This window comes from Anabrus simplex, chromosome 2, assembly GCF_040414725.1.
Source record: "Anabrus simplex isolate iqAnaSimp1 chromosome 2, ASM4041472v1, whole genome shotgun sequence".
NCBI classification, from domain to species: Eukaryota; Metazoa; Arthropoda; class Insecta; order Orthoptera; family Tettigoniidae; genus Anabrus; species Anabrus simplex.
In genome coordinates, this window is record NC_090266.1 from 981324670 (window position 1) to 981348461 (window position 23792).

Here is a 23792-nt window from a genome sequence, read left to right on the forward strand (position 1 = left end):
ATATCGATAATTCTAGATGGCTGATCGAACGGTATATATATAGAGTCGTTAGTCAGTGAGGCAGTGAGTTCAAGAGAGTGTATGTTATAGTGCACGAGTCAGTGTTGTTGAGATCTGTACTTGTCAGAATCAACTTCAGGGTACTCCGCTATTAAGTGGTGTTGTGTCACTTGCTAGTGTGTATAATTGTGTGTTGTGACTTACAGTGACAATAAAATAATTTACACAAGGAAGTGAACGTGTTCTCGTGTGATATTTATTTCCATCAAATAAAATCCCATTTGGAAACGATAAATCAGTGTCACTTGCTAGTGTGTATAATTGTGTTGTGACCTACAGGGGGAATAAAGTAATTTACACAAGGAAGTGAACGTGTTCTCGTGTGATATTTATTTCTGTCAAATAAAATCACATTTGAGAACGATACTGTAATATACAACTTCTTCCAACTCTCATATAAATCCTCTGCAGCTCTCTTGCACCTTCTTTTCATTTCCTGATACTTTCTAATATTTTATTCCAATTCAATATTTGGTGTGCTTTCTTATATTTCACTGCTTCCTTTCCCCTTTCATTCCACCATGGGTCTCTTTACCCTTCACTCTTTCAGCTATACTGCCAAAAGTACTCTTTGCACAGCTTGCAAATGCCTTACTGAACATATTCCAATTCATTTCTACTCTCTCCATCTTAGTTCTGCATATGTGTTGTTACAATTTATTTTGGAATTTTTCTCTTACTCCCATATCTTTTGATTTCCATACTTTTATTTTCTTCTCTCTTATTTCTTTCTTTTCCACTATTTTTTCTACTTTCATTTTTGATACCATTACTATGTCGTCTCCATCAAAGGCCACTTCTGGCAAGGCCGTTAGAGCTAACAAGTGTCTATGATTTGCTCTTTCCAACAAGAAGTAATCAATTACTGTCTTTGTCATTCTGTTTTCCCATCCACATCTTGTACTCTTCTAATATTCGCTGGGCTGAATGGCTCAGAAGGTTGAGGCGCTGGCCTTCTGACCCTAACTTGGCAGGTTTGATCCCGGCTCAGTCCAGTGGTATTTGAAGGTGCTCAAATACGTCAGCCTCGTGTCGGTAGATTTACTGGCACATGAATGAACTCCTCCGAGACTAAATTCTGGCACCTTGGCGTCTCCGAAAGCTGAAAAGTAGTTAGTGGGACATAAAGCCAGTAACAATAACTTCTAATATTCTTCATCCAGAACCACATATTGCCCAGACTTAACACATTTCTCACACGAAAATCCACCTAGTTTACCCCCTCTTCGCTCCTGTTTACACACCTATCCGAAAGGTTTCTTCACTTCCTTATCCTACTAATGCATTAAAATCTCCTGTGTCAGTCAGTTCCAGATCCATTGTCCATATCTTCTTTGTATTCGGTCTGGGGTGCATCCACTTCCATGAAATCATTTACTCTGTTCTTAACTGTATCTTTATTATTCTAGGGAACATTTTATATGTACTTTACATGGGGGCTTCCCTTTTATCTAGACTTTCCATTTTTCTGCACAGAAATTGTGGTAAATAATATTATATATCATTATGTATTCCACTTTATCTATATACTCATCTACAATCCCCATTCCATTCTTTTTCTTATGTCCTCCACTAAAGTAGACTGTATTGCTTCCTCAAATTCTTTCCTTTCCCTCTCCACTTAATCTTACTCAATCCCAGTCATATTCTCCTTCTATATGAAATCAGTGGTTCATGTTTGTGGATTACTGTAGTCACGTCCTAGTTCGTGAACCATGGGCAACAACTGAGTGGCCTAGTAAGTGTTCCTGAGAGTCGGGATACCAGTTGCTATGGAATGGGAGTGGGCATCTCGGACATATTCTGAGTAGTAGCCCTCCTTGTGCTCAGGCGGCTAGGACTATACAATTCACCGGTGGTCCATAACCCGTTAGAGGAGATATCCTCACTTGGACTATGTGCAAGTAGGGTAGCATCCTGCTTCATAAATGTACCGAGCTCAGAACATTTTAAGCAAGCCTCGGACCTATGGGAGTAATGGAGTCCCACTCCCATTTGACAAGCGAGGGACTCCTTGGAAACAACTTGGCGAACGAAATGGAATTCGATGGGGAGCTATCAATATTAATGGGGCTTATGGAAGAAAGAAGGTAGAACTGGCTGAGTCAGCAAAGAGGATGCATCTGGATGTGCTAGAAGTAAGTGATATTCGGGTAAGGGGAGGTAATGAAGAAGAGATAGGAGATTATAAAGTGTACTCGACTGGTGTTAGAAAGGGAAGGGCAGAGTCTGGCGAAGGGCTCTTTATCAGGAATACCACTGCACGCAACATAGTTTCTGTTAGGCACGTAAATGAGCGAATGATGTGGGTAGATTTGTCAGTTGCAGGAATTAGGACAAGAACTGTGTCCGTGTATTCACCATGTGAGGGTGCAGATGAGGATGAAGTTGACAAGTTTTATGAAGCATTGAGTGACATCGTGGTCAGGGTCAACAGCAAGGATAGAATAGTGCTAATGGGCGATTTCAATGCGAGAGTTGGGAATAGAACTGAAGGATATGAAAGGGTGATTGGGAATGGGAAGCGTTTGCTGGACTTCTGTGCTAGTATGGGTTTAGCAGTTACGAATACATTCTTCAAGCATAAGACTATTCACCGTTACACATGGGAGGCTAGGGGTACCAGATCCATTATAGACTATATCTTAACAGACTTTGAATTCAGGAAATCTGTTAGGAATGTACGAGTTTTTCGCGGATTTTTCGATGATACAGACCACTATCTGATCTGTAGTGAACTAAGTATCTCTAGGCCTAGGGTAGAGAAAGTGAAATCTGTCTGCAAACGAATAAGGGTAGAAAATCTCCAGGACGAGGAAATTAGACAGAAGTACATGGATATGATTAGTGAGAAGTATCGAGCAGTAGACAGTAAGCAGGTTCAGGATATAGAAAGTGAATGGGTGGAATACAGGGATGCTGTAGTAGAAACAGCAAGGGAATGCCTTGGAACAACGGTGTGTAAAGATGGGAAAAGGCAAACATCTTGGTGGAATGATGAAGTGAGAGCAGCCTGTAAACGTAAAAGGAAGGCTTATCAGAAATGGCTCCAAACAAGAGCCGAGGCAGATAGAGATTTGTACATAGATGAAAGAAACAGAGCGAAACAAATAGTTGTTGAATCCAAAAAGAAGTCGTGGGAAGATTTTGGTAACAACCTGGAAAGGCTAGGTCAAGCAGCAGGGAAACCTTTCTGGACAGTAATAAAGAATCTTAGGAAGGGAGGGAAAAAGGAAATGAACAGTGTTTTGAGTAATTCAGGTGAACTCATAATAGATCCCAGGGAATCACTGGAGAGGTGGAGGGAATATTTTGAACATCTTCTCAATGTAAAAGGAAATCATCTTGGTGGTGTTGCAAACAGCCATGCTCATGGGGAGGAGGAAAATGATGTTGGTGAAATTATGTTTGAGGAAGTGGAAAGGATGGTAAGAAAACTCCATTGTCATAAGGCAGCAGGAATAGATGAAATTAGACCTGAAATGGTGAAGTATAGTGGGAAGGCAGGGATGAAATGGCTTCATAGAGTAGTAAAATTAGCGTGGAGTGTTGGTAAGGTACCTTCAGATTGGACAAAAGCAGTAATTGCACTTATCTATAAGCAAGGGAACAGGAAGGATTGCAACAACTATCGAGGAATCTCATTGATTAGTATACCAGCAAAGTATTCACTGGCATCTTGGAAGGGAGGGTGCGATCAGTCGTTGAGAAGAAGTTGGATGAAAACCAGTGTGGTTTCAGACCAGAGAGAGGCTGTCAGGATCAGATTTTCAGTATGCGCCAGGTAATTGAAAAATGCTACAAGAGGAATAGGCAGTTGTGTTTATGTTTCGTAGATCTAGAGAAAGCATATGACAGGGTACCAAGGGAAAAGATGTTCAGTATACTGGGGGACTATGGAATTAAAGGTAGATTATTAAAATCAATCAAAGGCATTTATGTTGACAATTGGGCTTCGGTGAGAATTGATGGTAGAATGAGTTCTTGGTTCAGGGTACTTACAGGGGTTAGACAAGGCTGTAATCATTCGCCTTTGCTGTTCGTAGTTTACATGGATCATCTGCTGAAAGGTATAAAATGGCAGGGAGGGATTCACTTGGGTGGAAATGTAGTAAGCAGTTTGGCCTATGCTGACGACTTGGTCTTAATGGCAGACTGTGCCGAATGCCTGCAGTCTAATATCTTGGAACTTGAAAATAGGTGCAATGACTATGGTATGAAAATTAGCCCCTCGAAGACTAAATTGATGTCAGTAGGTAAGAAATTCAACAGAATTGAATGTCAGATTGGTGATACAAAGCTAGAACAGGTCGATAATTTCAGTATTTAGGTTGTGTGTTCTCCCAGGATGGTAATATAGTAGGTGAGATTGAATCAAGGTGTAGTAAAGCTAATTCAGCGAGCTCGCAGTTGCGATCAACAGTACTCTGTAAGAAGGAAGTCAGCTCCCAGACGAAACTATCTTTACATCGGTCTGTTTTCAGACCAACTTTGCTTTACGGGAGCGAAAGCTGGGTGGACTCAGGATATCTTATTCATAAGTTAGAAGTTTGTTGTTGAGTCATCAGTCCATAGACTGGTTTGATGCAGTAACAGACATGAAAGTAGCAAGAATGATTGCTGGTACAAACAGGTGGGAACAATGGCAGGAGGGTACTCGGAATGAGGAGATAAAGGCTAATTTAGGAATGAACTCGATAGATGAAGCTGTACGCATAAACCGGCTTCGGTGGTGGGGCCATGCGAGGCGAATGGAGGAGGATAGGTTACCTAGGAGAATAATGGACTCTGCTATGGAGGGTAAGAGAAGTAGAGGTAGACCAAGATGACGATGGTTAGACTCGGTTTCTAACGATTTAAAGGTAAGAGGTATAGAACTAAATGAGGCCACAACACTAGTTGCAAATCGAGGATTGTGGCGACGTTTAGTAAATTCTCAGAGGCTTGCAGACTGAACGCTGAAAGGCATAACAGTCTATAATGATAATGTATGTATGTAATGTATATGAAATCAATCAATGCTTCTGACTTTCTGGTCAGTGACATGAGGTTGATTATTGATCAATCAATCAATCAATCAATCATGATCTGCATTTAGGGCAGTCACCCAGGTGGCAGATTCCCCATCTCTATTGGTTGCCCACTTCTCACAGTTCCCCAGGATAAGAACTGTGCATCACTTCCTGGAAATGTCCTAGCCTTTTCCAGGGCTGATTTTGTTTATTTCATTTCAATATAGACACCTGAGCCAAGGCTCTTCTTGGTGCAATACAAATAAATGACAATGGCAGCTATATTCACAACGTGATTACAAAATAAAATACAGTAAGTATATAATTTAACATGATGTAATAGATGAGATAGGACAAAGCTTCCTAACCATAATTACCATACTACTTCACGTATTTAGTTACATTACTCTTGAAGATAGATAAAGTTGGTAACATTTTTATATTTTTTGGAAGCGAGTTATACATAGTTATAGAAAAATGCCAAAGAGAATTTTGACCATAACTAGTGGAATGAATGTGATAGTAGTGAATATTATAGATAATTCTTGTTTCATAATTATGAATCTGTGAATTGGTAATTACTAGTGTGTCTGAGCGGACTAATTTGTTTTGAATTTTATAGATCATAATTATAGAAGTCTTTATGCGGAGGTCTGGAAGTGATAATATATTACAATATTTATACAGATCTTTAGTCGGTGTCAGAATGGGCAATTTGAAAATGATTTTTAGTGCTCTCTTCCTAAGGACCTCTACCCCTCCAAATAATTCTTTATTACAGCATGCCCAGACATGTATCATATAAGAGATGTGGCTTTCAATAAGAGCATAGTAAATACCCTTCAACAACCCATGAGAAAACTTATATCGCAATCTACTGAGGATACCAATCACAGGGATAATTTTATTACAAATAGTCTCCAAGTGATTACTCCATGACAGATTTTGATTTATAATCAGTCCTAAGAATTTAGTACTGTGCACTTTGATTACTCTTTGATTGAAGAAAAGCAGATTTTTATCCAAATTTAATACATATAAAGGTTTGTGAAAATTTATGTAGTTTGTTTTTGTTAGACTGATAGTTAATTGGTTGGAATTAAGCCATGTTTCAAGTAATTGAATATCCTGCTGCATATTTTGTTCAAGTTCATGATTGCTAGAGCCTGTATAAAAAATATTAGTGCCATCAGCAAAAATGGATAGTCTTCTATTTAATTTAAAGTGACCAATATCATTAATGAAGATAAGAAACAATAAAGGCCCAAGCACAGAACCCTGAGGCACACCAATGTGATCACCTTCACATTACTCTATTATTACATGTAACAAACTGCTCCCTATTAGAGAGGTAATCAACAAACCAATCCAATGCAATACCTCTAATGCCTGCTACTTCTAATTTATGTAATAAAATTTTGTGATCAACTGTGTCAAAAGCCTCTTTAAGATCTATAAATAAACCAGCTGCTAACATACCCGAGTCTAAAGCTTGTTGTAGTTTAATAATAATATCCTCAATAGCATTACTGGTACTTGAGTGAGGTAGGAAACCATACTGAAATTGATAAAAATATGTATTATTTAACAAAAAATCTAATAATCTTTTTTTTAACCATTTGTTCTAACATCTTAGATAAAGGAGGTAGTACCGAGATTGGTCTGTAATTACTTACATCAAATTTATCCATGCCTTTATAGATTGGTACAACTCTGGCGATTTTAAGTTTGGCTGGTACTTTACCCTCTGATAGAGATTTGTTAACTAATTTTGTGATGTGAGGTATAATAAATTTAGAGAGTCTCTTTACAAGAATATTACTAATACCAACACAGTCAACACTACAACTGTTTTTAAGATTATTCATTATTTGTTCAATTTCATTTTCATTAGTAGGGGTTAGTAAGGAATTAGATGGGCCAGGTTCAAGGTGAGGGTATTTACACTGAGGAATGTTCTTAGCTAAAGACAGACCCATATCAGTGAAATAGTCATTAAATATAGTAGAAATTTGACTAGAATCAGTCACCAACTTATCATTTACTTTCAGTTGTATTTCTTCATTTTTACTGTTATTAGTTGTTAGAATATTATAAATAACTTTCCACTGATTATTTGTGCTGTTTAACTTATTGATATAATAATTATTTTCTAGATCTCTTTTCATTCTAGTAACCCTGTTACGTATGTCTTTATAGTTTTGTATTAACTACTGTGAAATATAGCCACATCCCATACTAAATCTCATCTGTTGTCTTTTAATTTTATAATATAAATTATTTTTTTGTTTGATTAAATTTAACAGCTCTGAAGTAAACCATGGGCAAAAGGGTCTAACTTTCTTATTTAGATTAGGACTTTCAGTTTTAACTAAAGCAGTACTTTCTTTAAAATATGTCATTAATTTATTTGTTATGATATCCGAGCTATCCTCTTCATTTATAGTTAATGGCGTTTGAGACATGTATTTTTCCATAGATGGGACATGGTATTTTGTAGGTTGCATTACATAATTTCTTTGTGTATTCATTTTGGGTGTAATATTAATATCCAAGATTAATAAATTGTGATCACTCAGATAATTTATTATGTTATATAAATATATTTGCAGACTCTGTTTATGTAAAAATGATCTATAAGTGTACTAGTTGTCAATGAAATTCTAGTAGGAAAGACAGTGTTACATGAACTCTGATTATAACACCCACAGAGATTCTGAAGCTCAGTAGATATATGACTATTTTCTAATTTACTTATATTAAAGTCACCAACAGTAATACAAAATGTTTTATCACTTTTATTCCAAATATCTTCTAAACATTTTAGAAAATCTTTGGAAAATTCGGTATGAGGGTTATATACTGCTACTAAGTGAATGTCATTCACAAAACCCTTTATCTCGATTAATAATATACTATATGAACTGGCATTACTGTTAATAGATAATAATACATTAGCCTTATACGGTTCCTTTGTATAAATGGCAATTCCACCACCCCTATTATGTGATCTAGAGCAAAAGAGACCATCATATCCATTTAGATCAAAATATTTTTCTTCCTCAGGAGAAACCCATGTTTCAACAATTACAATGATTTCAGGATATTGTGCTTCCTGTATTGTATAAAGTAAATTACTCCACTTATTACGAATACTTTGGGAGTTGATGTATAGAGTTCTAATTCCATCTTTGTTAGTAAGCTCCTGTAGTTCATTTAGTTGGAATTCAGAACCTTCCATAAAGAATATCGTGGATTATTCATGTACCTACAAGTAAATAGCCTACCTAAATCCTAAGGGGAAGAGAGAGCTAAGACATCATCTATGTTTTGATATGTATAATGCTAGAAGTATCATTTCTCCTTACAAAAATTCTCCCATCCCTTGACCACACATACTTGAAGCCTTTCGCTCTAAGGTTTTTAGCTCTCTTAAGAAGACCTTTAGATTTAGCTGTTAGGTGGTCATTGATGTAAATAGTATGGTTAGTGGCATTAATATTAAGTGCAGAGGATGAAAGTTGCCTAACATTTTTCTTTGCAACCATAAGTTCATGCTTCTTCCATCTATTCACGAACTTAACCACAATAGGTCTAGGCAGAGATTTATTGGATGTTGGAATTCTATGAGCAATGCCAATGTCTGTTTTATTGATTACACAGCCAACTGCTGACCCAATATTCGTGACTAATTTATACACATCTTCACTTTGTAGTTCTGGTATACCAAGAAATTTCCACGTTATTACATCGTGAGTATTGATTAAGTTGATCAATCTCGTCACAAGATTTGGATTTCATAGTTTCAAGTTCTAGTTGCAGTTCTTTTATTTTTGTATCTTTTTCATTTACTACCTTTTTAAGATCTTCAATAATCTTCGTATTGAAGTCGATGCTGTCCTTAAGCCTATCAATTACTCTATCGATTAGTCGCTCAAGGATACAATCGAACAACGTAGAAGTACTCAGTATTTCACGAACAGTTGATTCTAGATTGTCAAGTCCACTTTCAGCAACTCAGATGTTAGTTTCGTCCACTTCGAGACACTTTAACTGACCCTGGGTATCCATCATGCTGCTGTTCTTGTTCTTATTCTTTTGCTTTTGCTTATTCCGTGACATAACCTACAATTACACTACCACAAAACGAGAATACGAAATTATATAATTACACAGCACTTTAAGGTTAGCCAGCAGTACGTGATTTTTCCTTTCAATAGTCACTAGGAAATGTACATTACTATAACGTAGGAAAACTTCAAACTCCTTTAATTACCCGCCACAAACACTATTTTAAGAGACAAACATACATCACACAATATTAGAGCCGCCATGTTATGGCATGTTGTTTTAAGAGTGCCATTTTCATTTTTGCCAGTTATTACAACAGAGTTGCCACTCGCAAAGGTATTTTAGAGCTACTATCAGCAGGTGATCAGGCCACTTCTAACATAGTGTACAGATGCCTTTTGCAACTGTCCTTAACCTGGGGTCAGATGCTACTTGATGGATTCCAGTGCCATTTCCTACACTGAGAGGATCAACACCCCACCTATGGGAACATACCCGTCCGAAGCCATTGGTCATCCTAGGGGACTGGGTTATTTACTGCCGCCCAAGACTTGGTGTTGAGATTCTGGCTGTACGGTATACTCATTACCATGGCGGGCAGGGTAACTGGCCAGACAGGAATTATAGATATTTGGGTAAAAAGAAGAGATGAACAGGTAAGAAATTATGCTACGTCCTTAACGGGACCAAAAGGGATACAACACACTATGTAGAGGTATTGTTCTTCATGGAGTGCCATGGGTCCACCTATTCAATACAAGACTAATGCTAATGTGACTATATTCTCATAATAGTCAGTTACATTATCATTCCAGTATTAATGTTGACTGAATAGGTGGAACCATTTCACTCTATTAAGTATAGAACTGTCAATACGGATCAACATGAAATTTATATCATACGAGGAGAGGGATTGTTCATCAGGAAAAGTATTTAAAACAACAAAGTTTCAGTTTGGTTGATAAATAAACAAGTGACAAGAGTAAATTTTGTGATTGCAAGCATTAGAACTAAGATTATCCTAGTGTGTTCATTATGAGAAGGAATAGATAAGGATGAGTTCTACAAGTTTTATAAGGCATTGAGCATGGTAATGGTAAGGGTCAACAACGTTGATAGTGCATCTCTTATGGGTGATTTCAATGCAAGAAATAAAAAAAATTTAAAAAAGAAGCATATGAGAAGATAATGGAGAAATATAGGGAAGATATGGAAGATACTGCAAATGAGAGATGCTTACTGGATTGCAGTGGTATTAAGGAATTACTCACTGCAAAGTCATCCTTCAGCAATAAGGCATCCCCTGTACTATAACATTAAGGGTTCATTTGGAACTTGTAAAGATATGGAAAAGTGCATACCAAAGGGGAATGCTGTACTCAGGCCAGTGAGTAAACCTAAAAGTAATGGTGTAGTTCAGTTTCACTTAACAAAGCAATGCTGAACTGAAAGCAATAAAATGCACATCTTTTATAAAAAAAATATAATACAGTAAACCTGTCCTCAGCAAAAACCCAAGGGACTTGAATTGCTTTTCTGCTGTATGCAGGATTTAGGTTTATAAAGGTGGTTAAAAATAAAATAAAAACCATAAGTACATACCTCAGTTAGATAAACAAGCAGTAGATTTATATGACTTTGTGCGGTAGTAGATACAATAACGACACTAATCACACATTTATATACACTAGCTCATCAGCACTAACACAAACTTTTTCTTGCTTAGAACTTCCTCACAGTGCACAGTAGTACAGTACATACGCTTATTTAATACACATTACATCTTTTACAGAAATAACACCAATAGTAATACTGTGCAGTACTGTCATTTACTACTTCCAGTAATCCAGCATTGTACGCTGGACACAACCAGTCCTGGCAACACAGTTCTCAATTAAAATGTGGGAACAGAAAATAATGTTGAACAATTACATGTCATTTTTCGCTAGCCAAAAAAGACAATGTCCTTCACAGCTGATATGGAGGAAGGTTTCAGTCTTGCCTCATTCCTTCCTACGGTAAAGGATGTCCAAACCAGACGGAAAATCCTCGTCATGGTCTACAGATAGAGTTGCCACCTTACAACCAGACAGTCCGAGTTCATTTCCTGGCTGAATGCTATCTCGGCCATCTTAGATCCATTTGAAATACATGTGTACTGAAAAGGGTTACGAAGATAATTTACACATTTTTTCTGTTACAATAGCAAAATTTCATTCTGTTTCTGCATCAGACAGGTTCTACTAATAATAGGTAAACTTACAGTTATATTAAATCACAATTCATAGGACCGGGAAAATATTTAGATATGGACAGTTTTCCGGTTCATAATGGTTCTGCTAAAGGCAGGTTTTACTGTAGGATATTACATTCTGAGGGCCTATTAACATATTAATTAATTAACAGTATTAGATAGTAACTGTCTAATACTTACCCAACCACAAAGTTTTAAATAAGAATAAACGTAAAATTTTAAGAAATTTTCTGGTAGAGAAATCTGCTTTCTGTTCGTTTTACTACTTGGGTTAACAAGAAGCTTCCTCGAAGTTAGAAAATGAAATTTATTTCCAGGTCTCAAATTGCACTCTTTCCAGTCAAGAAGCTAATGTTTTAACCCATGAAGGACTAGCAGTACCATATGGAATCACAGACCTTCTAAGAATCATTCAGTACAGTCAGCGTGTCTGTGTTATATGCCACGTTTAGTCGATAGTGCTCTGAATTGGCACATTCTTTATATGAAGTGAACATGGCTGCTTGTCTGAGGTAAGTAGCATTATTGATTGAACAAGGAAGTGTACAGGAACACTTCAATGCATTAAATGTGTTTGTACCAAGCAAGAGGCTGCACGGTTTGAATCACGTAGCTATCAGCTTACATTCGGCAGACAGTGGATTCAAACCCCACTGTTGGGAATCCTGGAGACTGTTTTCCATGATTTCCCATTTTCACACCTACCAATGTTGGGGCTGTATCTTACTTAAGGCCATGGCCGTATCTTTCCCCCTCCTATTCCACGTCACCAGACCTATCTGTGTTGGTGCGATGTAAACCAAATTGTAAAAATAAATAAAAATAAATGTATTTGTAATACATGAAAGGAATGTCAGAAATACCAACGAATACTATAACTTGATCTGCGAGCAGAAGAAACATGATGGTACTGCATGATCTCGCATGGTACTGCATGTTCTTTACAGTAGCATTTTATATTGTTCTGTTATTTCTTTATTTTTATACTAAGAAGTGGATTATTAAAAAAGTTAAGTTTCATAAATGTATAAGTTAGACCTGTACAGATAATTATCACATATTTTAGAGGCCTAGGGAATGGAGTGTTCTGAAATTCAAGCGTAGTAACTAGGTAATACGTTCCCTCTCCAGTGGCCTCAAATTAGAGGAAATATTACATGTAATGAAGGAGGGTGACAAAGAAATAAGGAATATACACGCTGAACCACTTGATATGGCTGTACATTCTGTAAGCACTCTGCAGGGGAGAATGAAGGGGATTTGGTAGACAATCTTACGTGATGGCAGTTGCGCGCACTAACCAAAATAGTTTTCAGCCAAGAACATGGTAAACAGTGTGATGTTCTCCTTGAAAAGGATTTCCTGGCAAGTAAAATGCCAAATGAAATGAACGAGCCCCCTCAACATAGAACCAGGATGACCTCCAGAATGAATCCTTATTGTTTTCCAATACTGCCATCCTCACTTCGGAATATTATCACTGAAATATTTGAATGCTCTTTGACGAGGAGTAAAACAACTTTTTTTCCATTGTATGTGCCTATATTTTTCTGCACATACATTTTCAGGTTATTTTTCACCCAAATAAGAGATCTCATGGGGTGCCTTTCGATAATTTTGCAATATAAGTGTATTACCAAACTTTGCAAAATTATTCCCTCATAAAGGACTGCAGTACCATATGGCACCAGGCTATTACTGACAACCTTTAAGGCCAACTTACATGAAAACAGCTTTTCCTCACTTCACATCAATAAATATCTTCAGATTTGATATAAAATAAACCAGCTGAGAGAAAAATAAAATCTCTGTCCTTCCTGGGTTAATGTCCGACCAATGCAGTTCACAGACTACACACAGTACACTACAATTCTAGTTGGAATTTTAAGGGCAGGCCAACCGCATTGTAAAACATATCGAAACCTAGAAATAATTTGAAGTGCATACTACTATACTACCATATTAAAATTCAGTAACAGAGATAAAATTTATTCACAAAATCATACTATACTCACAAAGAGAATCATGAAGAAGTTGTCCAGGAATCCAAATCCAATGAAAGGCAGGGCATTATGAAGTGTCACTACAATCAAGCAAACAAGAAGTCAGTTAGTTTCCTCCAACATGTAAATGTCATTTACAAAAAATACGTATGCATCATGAATGAATGACGTGAGTACAATGAAAGTCTCAACACATTGCCCTATGCTGACATGTCCCATTTGCGTCTAATGGCTTGTGTCTAATGCCCATTGCTTGCGCGGCAGTGCCACTATGAGGTGTACATGTCCCTCTGTCATTCATAGATGAAAGACGCCGAATAAGGTCTTAGCAGTAGTTTGAGCCACAGAGCTACGTTGCATGAACATGCAGCATGCCCTGGAGATGCCACATCGTCGGACTAAGGCAGGCTGCACACTTACCTGTATTTTGGAAGTTGCATTCATGTGTTCCTGTAGCTCAGTGGGTACAACATCTATGCAACAGAGCTTGTTGTCATACAGCTATCTGTATGTTACTAGGTTGAACAGCTGATAGCTGCCAAAATACATGGGCTTGTTTAGAAAGCTTCATAACTTCAGGAAATTTTTCAGATGAATATTAAAGCTCTAACCAGTGGGTGTGCACCACAAATTTGCAGTACCTGATGAATGTCACTTTGACAGATGTATTATTCACAGAATATGCACATATAATACACCAAAACATTCAGCATGAACTGGACTATTTGAAAAGTGGTTTGCATTTGTAATAGTATTTTTATTTTCCGCCCCGTTAAATGCCCCCTCAAAAAATCAAGAAATATTTTTCACTTAGACATCAAATATAAATGACGAATCTCTTTTTCATAAAATATTTAAAATACACTTTTTGTAGGGAAATTAATTCTGATTATAGGCATGCAAATTTTAAGTGAATAGTGTTAATACATCAGGAATTAATCAATAAAAAGTACGGTATTTGATAGAGCTCTAACCGGTGGGCGTTCATAACCTACGTCAGGTGGCACAACACCTCCATTCTACTGGAGTAGGCCTTGAATTTCCAGATGCATTTAATTCAATTACAATATCATCATCATTTAAATCCGAAAATGTAGCCATCATGTGTGCATAACACACAGTACACAATGAAAGCAAGTCACACAGAGCTGGAAACGGAGCTGTTGCTTCTATGATTGCAATCGGTAGTGCGAGTGCAGCGCTACCTCCGGTAGTCAACTGTTGCTTGGAAACCAATTGGTGGTTGCGGAGGGGGAGCGGAGGACGGAGCATCAGTACTGAATGTGTGCTCGCTTGCACTTCCAGTAATGGGGCGCAACGGATGTTGTAGCGATGTAGTAAATACTGTTTTATAAGTATGAAGAAGGCGAATACATGAAATATATACGTAAGGAACTTCATCTTATTTGTCCGTATTGAACTGAGATCACAATTATTTAAAGTCTATCAGGTTCCACCTTTTCACCTAAAGCCAACGGTTTTAAAGAGAATTTCATAGAACGAATAATAAACAAATTCAAATATCGCCCTCAAACAAGTCTGATGAAAAATAAACCAGAAGCTAAGGAAATTGCAACCTTCACATTTAATAAAGATGTACACAGAATTACAAATATTTTCAAGAAGTGTAACATCAGGATAGCATTCAAGACAAATAATAGAAGTACAACAGTTTTACATAATGCTTCTGTTGTCAACAAAGTCAACCCATATTCTAAATCAGGGGTATATAGATTCGAGTGTAAAGACTGTTCAAGCGGATACATAGGGCAAACTGGGCGTAGCTTCAACGTCAGATATCAGGAACACCTTAACGCTGTTAAATATCACAGATTCTCAGCAGTAGGTCAACATATCCATGAGTACAAACATAAGTTCACAGACATAGATAAAGACCTCGAGATCATGGAAATACTTTCTAAGGGACAGAAGCTTGATATTACTGAAGCATGTCTAATACATATAGACCAATACTATAACGCTAACCTCAATCTGAATGAAATTTCGGAAAAACCCAAGGTACTGTTTGACGTTTTGATTCTATTACTTAACAAGCTAAAAATTCCAGAAAATTCGAATGTGTTCCGAATGCTACGTAACAACTTTGTGTACTATTGTCTCCGTCCACAACGCCCCCCCGGACCCTCTCCTAAAAGTTCACGTTTCTAGAAACATCCCCTTTGCCGCCCCTACTTCTCCTTCACTAGCGCTTCGTCACACAGCACAAGATACTAGCACACACACTCATCGCGCGGTAGCCATCACGCGAAGTACACAGCCTTAGAGGTGAGTCAGCCGTATCAACAGTTAGATTCAATCAGCTTCTTTATCAATTTTCTCACTTTTCTTTTAATATTGGGTTTCATCATTGCAGGGTTCCCATTGAACTGAGAAGATAAGTCCGCCTAACAACAGCAGGACAAATTAATTACAGTTCCAACCACGCATAAAGCAATAAAAATACGAAGTTTTAGTACTTAATAAATATAAGAAGACGGCTCAATTTTCAACAATTATTATATATAATGAATTTTATCCAACAAAAGCAGCTAATATACATATGAAACGAACATTTTAACATCAAATAGACTGCATGCAATTTTAATTCCTCAATTTTAAGTGCTAATTAGACAGTACGAGAGCATAGAATCACAGACATTAAGGAATGTAAAGACAACTCGTCAACCAGATGAGAAAAAAAAAAAAAACTTTATATTCATGACTTACAAGAATTCTCTTGTCACATATTATGGATAATTAATATAGCATAATAGATATTTAGGATTTAACCAATATTCTGTTGTATGTAAATATGTATATGTATGAGTTAAGTATGACAATATTTTGTTTAATATTTAGATCGCCAAGTTTTTTTCACATTTTATAAATCAGCTGATGGTGACATAATAGGGCACCGAAACATGTACTGTAATAAATAATGTTGTAAATATCATCCGACAACATTGTATTGGTATTGAAAAGGTGGAACCTGATAGACTTTAAATAATTGTGAAATATATACATTCGCATTTATCGTTAACGTTTAATAATATATATATTTCCGATAAAAGTCCATGCAAATAGAATAGACCTTTTCCATTATATTACCTTTGAAGTGTAATATATATGATCGACTATAAGTACTCTCATACGTCCCCACGGTGTTGGAGTCAACGCGCCCGCCTGTCGCCCGGCGGCCCCGGGTTCGATTCCCAGCCGGGCCAGGGTATTTTTTAGTTGTAATGTTTGTGACGTCCTTAATCTTCCTTTCCTCACACACAACATTCCACACTACCGCCATTCCAATTACACGCAGGTTCGTACAATATGGTGAATGTAGGGGCAAAAGATCCACATGGGTCGACGGCCCGAACAAATAGCATTTTGAAGAAAATAACCAGTGTTGAAAAACAACGCGAGAAGAGCGACTCAATCCAGTGAACCAGTGCTTTTGGAGCTTGAACGCTAACCACTCGACTACCGCCATTTTGTGTTCGTGAACCCAAAGCACCAGTACATATTGGACGCAAAATGCTATCTTGCGATTTTCTCGGGAACGCCTTAGTAGTACGCCGTACTACTTGCACATTATGTTGTCCTAATGGACTACTAAATGTGTACAAAGTTGGAAGGTAGTCCATGATCCGAACGTCATGGCCTCCCCTTGTAAGTGTATTGTACCTGTATTCAGTCTGTGCGTATTAAATTTGCGTCTATATTTCCTCTGCTTGTCGTGCTGTGTAGGTAATGCAAAGTATTTTAGAAAATAATTGTGGTGTTGGTTTGATATTTAATCCCGTTTTTAGATGGTATTCGTGTTTTAGAATATTTAAACATACATACATACATACATACATACATTACATTATCATTATAGACTGTTATGCCTTTCAGCGTTCAGTCTGCAAGCCTCTGAGAATTTACTAAACGTCGCCACAATCCTCGATTTGCAACTAGTGTTGTGGCCTCATTTAGTTCTATACCTCTTATCTTTAAATCGTTAGAAACTGAGTATAACCATCGTCGTCTTGGTCTCCCTCTACTTCTCTTACCCTCCATAACAGAGTCCATTATTCTCCTAGGTAACCTATCCTCCTCCATTCGCCTCACATGACCCCACCACCGAAGCCAGTTTATGCGTACAGCTTCATCCATCAAGTTCATTCCTAAATTAGCCTCTATCTCCTCATTCCGAGTACCATCCTGCCATTGTTCCCACCTGTTTGTACCAGCAATCATTCTTGCTACTTTCATGTCTGTTACTTCTAACTTATGAATAAGATATCCTGAGTTCACCCAGCTTTCGCTCCCGTAAAGCAAAGTTGGTCTGAAAACTGGTCTGAAAACAGACCGATGTAAAGATAGTTTGGTCTGGGAGCTGACTTCCTTCTTACAGAATACTGCTGATCGCAACTGCGAGCTCACTGCATAAGCTTTACTACACCTTGATTCAATCTCACCTACTATATTACCATCCTGGGAGAACACACAACCTAAATACTTGAAATTATCGACCTGTTCTAGCTTTGTATCACCAATCTGACATTCAATTCTGTTGAATTTCTTGCCTACTGACATCAATTTAGTCTTCGAGAGGCTAATTTTCATACCATAGTCATTGCACCTATTTTCAAGTTCCAAGATATTAGACTGCAGGCTTTCGGCACAGTCTGCCATTAAGACCAAGTCGTCAGCATAGGCCAAACTGCTTACCACATTTCCACCCAAGTGAATCCCTCCCTGCCATTTTATACCTTTCAGCAGATGATCCATGTAAACTACGAACACCAAAGGTGAAAGATTGCAGCCTTGTCTAACCCCTGTAAGTACCCTGAGCCAAGAACTCATTCTACCATCAATTATCACTGAAGCCCAATTGTCAACATAAATGCCTTTGATTGATTTTAATAATCTACCTTTAATTCCATAGTCCCCCAGTATGGCGAACATCTTTTCCCTTGGTACCCTGTCATATGCTTTCTCTAGATCTACGAAACATAAACACAACTGCCTATTCCTCTCGTAGCATTTTTCAATTACCTGGCGCGTACTGAAAATCTGATCCTGACAGCCTCTCTGTGGTCTGAAACCACTCTGGTTTTCATCCAACTTCCTCTCAACGACTGATCGCACCCTCCCTTCTAAGATGCCAGTGAATACTTTGGCTAGTAAACTAATCAATGAGATACCTCGATAGTTGTTGCAATCCTTCCTGTTCCCTTGCTTATAGATAGGTGCAATTACTGCTTTTGTCCAATCTGAAGGTACCTTACCAACACTCCACGCTAATTTTACTACTCTATGAAGCCATTTCATCCCTGCCTTCCCACTATACTTCACCATTTCAGGTCTAATTTCATCTATTCCTGCTGCCTTATGACAATGGAGTTTATTTTTTTTTGCTAGGGGCTTTACGTCGCACCGACACAGATAGGTCTTATGGCGACGATGGGATAGGAAAGGCCTAGGAGTTGGAAGGAAGCGGCCGTGGCCTTAATTAAGGTACAGCCCCAGCATTTGCCTGGTGTGAAAATGGGAAACCACGGAAAACCATTTTCAGGGCTGCATGGAGTTTATTTACTATCCTTTCTACTTCGTCAAGCATTATTTCACCAACATAATTTTCCTCCTCCCCATGAGCTTGGCTGTTTGCAACACCACCATGATGATTTCCTTTTACATTGAGAAGATGTTCAAAATATTCCCTCCACCTCTGCAGTGATTCCCTGGGATCTATTATGAGTTCACCTGAATTACTCAAAACACTGTTCATTTCCTTTTTCCCTCCCTTCCTAAGATTCTTTATTACTGTCCAGAAAGGTTTTCCTGCTGCTTGACCTAGCCTTTCCAGGTTATTACCAAAATCTTCCCATGACTTCTTTTTGGATTCAACAACTTTTTGTTTCGCCCTGTTTCTTTCATCTACGTATAAATCCCCGTCTACCTCGGCCCTTGTTTGGAGCCATTTCTGATAAGCCTTCTTTTTACGTTTACAGGCTGCTCTCACTGCATCATTCCACCAAGATGTTTGCCTTTTCCCATCTTTACACACCGTTGTTCCAAGGCATTCCCTTGCTGTTTCTACTACAGCATCCCTGTATGCCACCCATTCACTTTCTATACCCTGAACCTGCTTACTGTCTACTGTTCGAAACTTCTCACTAATCATATCCATGTACTTCTGTCTGATTTCCTCGTCCTGGAGATTTTCTACCCTTACTCGTTTGCAGACAGATTTCACTTTCTCTACCCTAGGCCTAGAGATACTTAGTTCACTTCAGATCAGATAGTGGTCTGTATCATCGAAAAATCCGCGAAAGGCATTGTACAGGAATTTGTACCACAAATGCCACGAAGGCTGCCTGATGCATGGCATTTCTTTGAAATTACCGATGATAAACATCAGCGAAATGCACATTTTGCGGCCGCATTTACGCGACGGGTGGTAGTCGGCTTCAGCAGAAGAAAACAACATTGCTGTATTCAGCGAAACAGTTATGCTGTGAGAAAAGGGCATTGAATATACGGGTGAAATACCTTTACGTTGTCATGCCGCTACAGTACATTCACTCGGTAGTTTACTGGTTTACTCGGTACAACCGGATGATGACGTCACAACAACTGCACCGCTCCGTCCCAGCCACTAGCCAGCGCTCTAATGTCTGAACTACTCAGCCCGGTACAGCATATAAACAATTCCAATCACTTCATTCTCTTCAGTAATAAATGCGCTTTCTTTCTTTCTTTACTTCTTAATCTGCTTACCCTCCAGGGTTGGTTTTTCCCTCGGACTCATCGAGGGATCCCACCTCTACCGCCTCAAGGGCAGTGTCCTGAAGCTTCAGACTCTGGGTCGGGGATACAACTGGGGAGGATGACAAGTACCTCGCCAGGCGGCCTCACCTGCTATGCTGAACAGGGGCCTTACGGGGGGGATGGGAAGATCGGAAGGGATAGACAAGGAAGAGGGAAGGAAGCGGCCGTGGCCTTAACTTAGGTATCATCCCGGCATTTGCCTGGAGGCGAACTGGGAAACCATGGAAAACCACATCCAGGATGGCTGAGGTGGGAATCGAACACACCTCTACTCAGTTGACCTCCCGAGGCTGAGCGGACCCCGTTCCAGCCCTCGTACCACATTTCACATTTCGTGGCAGACCCGGGAATCGAACCCGGGCCTCCGGGGGTGGCAGCTAATCACACTAACCACTACACCACAGAGGCGGACGAAAACTGAATTTCAACAGATCAAAATCTGTTATTCACAGCGTAACAAAATAATGAGGCAGTCTTGAAACGACTGCAGCATTTGAATAACAAACGTACAAAGACACATGCATCTGTGGAATTGATACTGAAGCCTAAATTGTAATTCCACCCAAGATCACCATTACTACATTGCCCACATTAAAGTATTTGAATTTTCCGCCAGTGAATTCAATCGGAGGACTATCGGAGGTCTCCAGAGGAAGAGCGAAAACAATTGCTCCGCTCCGCTCCTACCGTTCTCTGCTCTAGGCAGTCTGTCTTCGTCTTAGCTATGTCATGTTCCACAGTTTCATCTGAAATTGCATCGGTTCGTCATTGGACGTAGAGCTGGGAACGGAGCAGTTGCTCCTATGATTGCAATCTTTTTTTTTTTTTGCTACGGGCTTTATGTCGCACCGACACAGATAGGTCTTATGGCGACGATGGGATAGGAAGGGCCTAGGAGTTGGAAGGAAGCGGCCGTGGCCTTAATTAAGGTACAGCCCCAGCATTTGCCTGGTGTGAAAATGGGAAACCACGGAAAACCATCTTCAGGGCTGCCGACAGTGGGATTCGAACCCACGATCTCCCGGATGCAAGCTCACAGCCGCACGTCTCTACGCGCACGGCCATCTCGCCCGGTGATTGCAATCGGTAGTGCGGGTGCAGTGCTCCCTCTGGTATTCTTTGGTAGTAAACTGTTGCTTGGAAACCAATCGCTGGTTCGGTCGGCGAACGGAGGGCGAGCGGAGGACGGAGGAACAGTATTGAATGTGTGCTCCCTTGCCGTTCCATCCGTGGTGCGCAACGGATGTGGTAGCGACATGGTAAATACTGCTTTATACGTATGACGAAGGCGAATATATGAAATATATACATTCTCACTTATCGTTCGTGTTTCATTTGTCGATTACTTTTGTAACAATTTGCTTTACGTCATGCCGTCTTATGGCGACGATGTGATAGGAAACGATTAAGGAGGGCAATTTCTAGACGTGAAAATGGAAAACGACGTAAAACCATCTTCAGGGCTGCCGACAGTGGGGTCCGAACCCACTTTCAACCGGGAGATAGTGGGTTCGAATCCCACTATCGGCAGCCCTGAAGTTGGTTTTCCGTGCGTTCCCATTTTCACACCAGGCATATGCTGGGGATGTACCTTAGTTAAGGCCACGGGCGCTTCCTTCCCACCCCCAGATCTTCCCTATCCCATCGTCGCCATAAGACCTATCTGTGTCGGTGCGACTTAAAACAAAACAAAAAAGTATCCCCGACCGAAAGTCTCAGGCTCCAGGACACTGTCCTTGAGGCGGTATAGGTGAGATCCTCTCTGCGAACGAGGGAACACCCAACCCTGGACGGTAAATTGATAGAAAGATTATTATTATTATTATTATTATTATTATTATTATTATTATTATTATTATTATTATTATTATTGTACTCCCATAACCACTTCTGTGGTTTTCTGCGACGTTAAGGTGCCGGTATTTTGTCCCACAGGAGTTCTTTCATGTGCCGGTACACCTGCCGACATGCGACTCTCGTATGTCAGCATCTTCAAGTACCGCCGAGCAAAGTCGGAATTGTAACCGCAGACTTGAGGTCAGAAGGCCAGAGCTCTACCGTCTGAACTACTCAGCCCGGTACAGCATATAACCAATACCAATCAGTTCATACTCTTCATTAAAAAATGAAATGGCGGATGGCTTTTAGTGCCGGGAGTGTCCGAGGACAACGGCTCACCAGATACAGGTCTTTTGATTTGACACCCTTAGGCGACCTGCGTGTCGTGATGAGGATGAAATGATTATGAAGACGACACATACAGCCAGCTCCAGTACCAGCGAAATTAACCAATTAAAATTAAAATTCCCGATCCTGCCGGGAATCGAACCTGGGACTCCTGTGACCAAAGGCCAGCACCGTAACCATTTAGTCATGGAGCCGGACGTACTCTTCCGTAATAAATGAGCTACACGTATAATACAATGTAAGAGCATACATGTTTACATGCACTGGAATATACTTATTGCTTAAACTGTTTTACTATTAATAATATTGTAAATGCATTTGCAATGGTATAATATGTGCCAATATTCAATCTACAGTATTCTATCCACCTGCACCTATTGCAAACTGAATCTCAGCAGATCAAAATCTGTTGTTCATAGCGTAACAAATAATGCGGCGATCTTGGAACGACTACAGCATTTGAATGACAAACGTGGGGGAACACATGCATCTGTGGAATTAGTACTGAAATTTAAATTGTAATTCCTCCTAAGATCACCGTTACAACATTGCCCACATTAAAGCATTTGAATTTTCCGCCCGTGAATTCAATCGGAGGACTACCGGAGGTCTCCGGAGGACGAGCGAAAACAACTGCTCCGCTCCGCTCCTACCGTTCCCAGCTCTAAAGTCACAACAAAATCATCACGTGTTTCAATGCTCTGCGAATTGCGACCTTCAATTGTTTCAAAGATATCGCACAAAAATGGATGTATTTAACAACGAAACCTTCCACATTCCAAGGAGAAAACATGCCTGGGTGAATGCTGCCATCTAACAGAAATATTCACATCATCTTCTAGCTGTATTTACTGGTTAAGTGGACCTGACGATCTATCGTCAGCGGCGGTTGAGATAGGCGCACACCTGCCGATCTATCGTCAGCTACCGGTTCGAGGGTTAAGGGGAACGTGAAAGTCACAAAATTCAGAGTGCTCTAGCGGTCTTCCCTGAGTCATCGTGTAAGTTAGCGTTGCGAGTTGCTAATGTAAATAGTGAGCAAGGAGTGATCATCGAGGGATATTTTCATTTATGATGGATTTAATACCGGGAATTTCATATCCAAAAGTTAATCAAATAATACCACAAAAGAGCACACTATTTCAAATGATATCATAGGTATTAAATAGCAGAAGTTTTTCTTTTCCAATTTGCTTTACGTTGCACTGACAAAGGTACGTCTTATGACGACGATGGGATAGGATAGGCCTCGGATTGGGAAGGGAGTGACCGTGGCGTTAATTGATGTACAGCCCCAGCATTTACCTGGTATGAAAAAAGATTACCTGGGCTGAGTGTCTCAGATGGTTGAGGCACTGGCCTTCTGAACCCAACTTGGCAGGTTCGATC

The 23792-nt window shown here is 39.3% G+C and overlaps 1 protein-coding gene across 5 annotated transcripts in view; it reads right to left on the reverse strand.

Moving 5' to 3' along the window:
- The window catches only part of LOC136864599 (transmembrane protein 65), a 392659-nt gene that overhangs the window by 174667 nt on the left and 194200 nt on the right, over positions 1-23792 (reverse strand). For all 5 annotated transcript variants that reach the window (XM_067141817.2, XM_067141814.2, XM_067141818.2 and 2 more), the window contains one exon: positions 13413-13480. In XM_067141817.2, coding sequence (XP_066997918.1) covers positions 13413-13480 — 68 coding nt within the window. The remainder of the gene's footprint in view (positions 1-13412; positions 13481-23792) is intronic.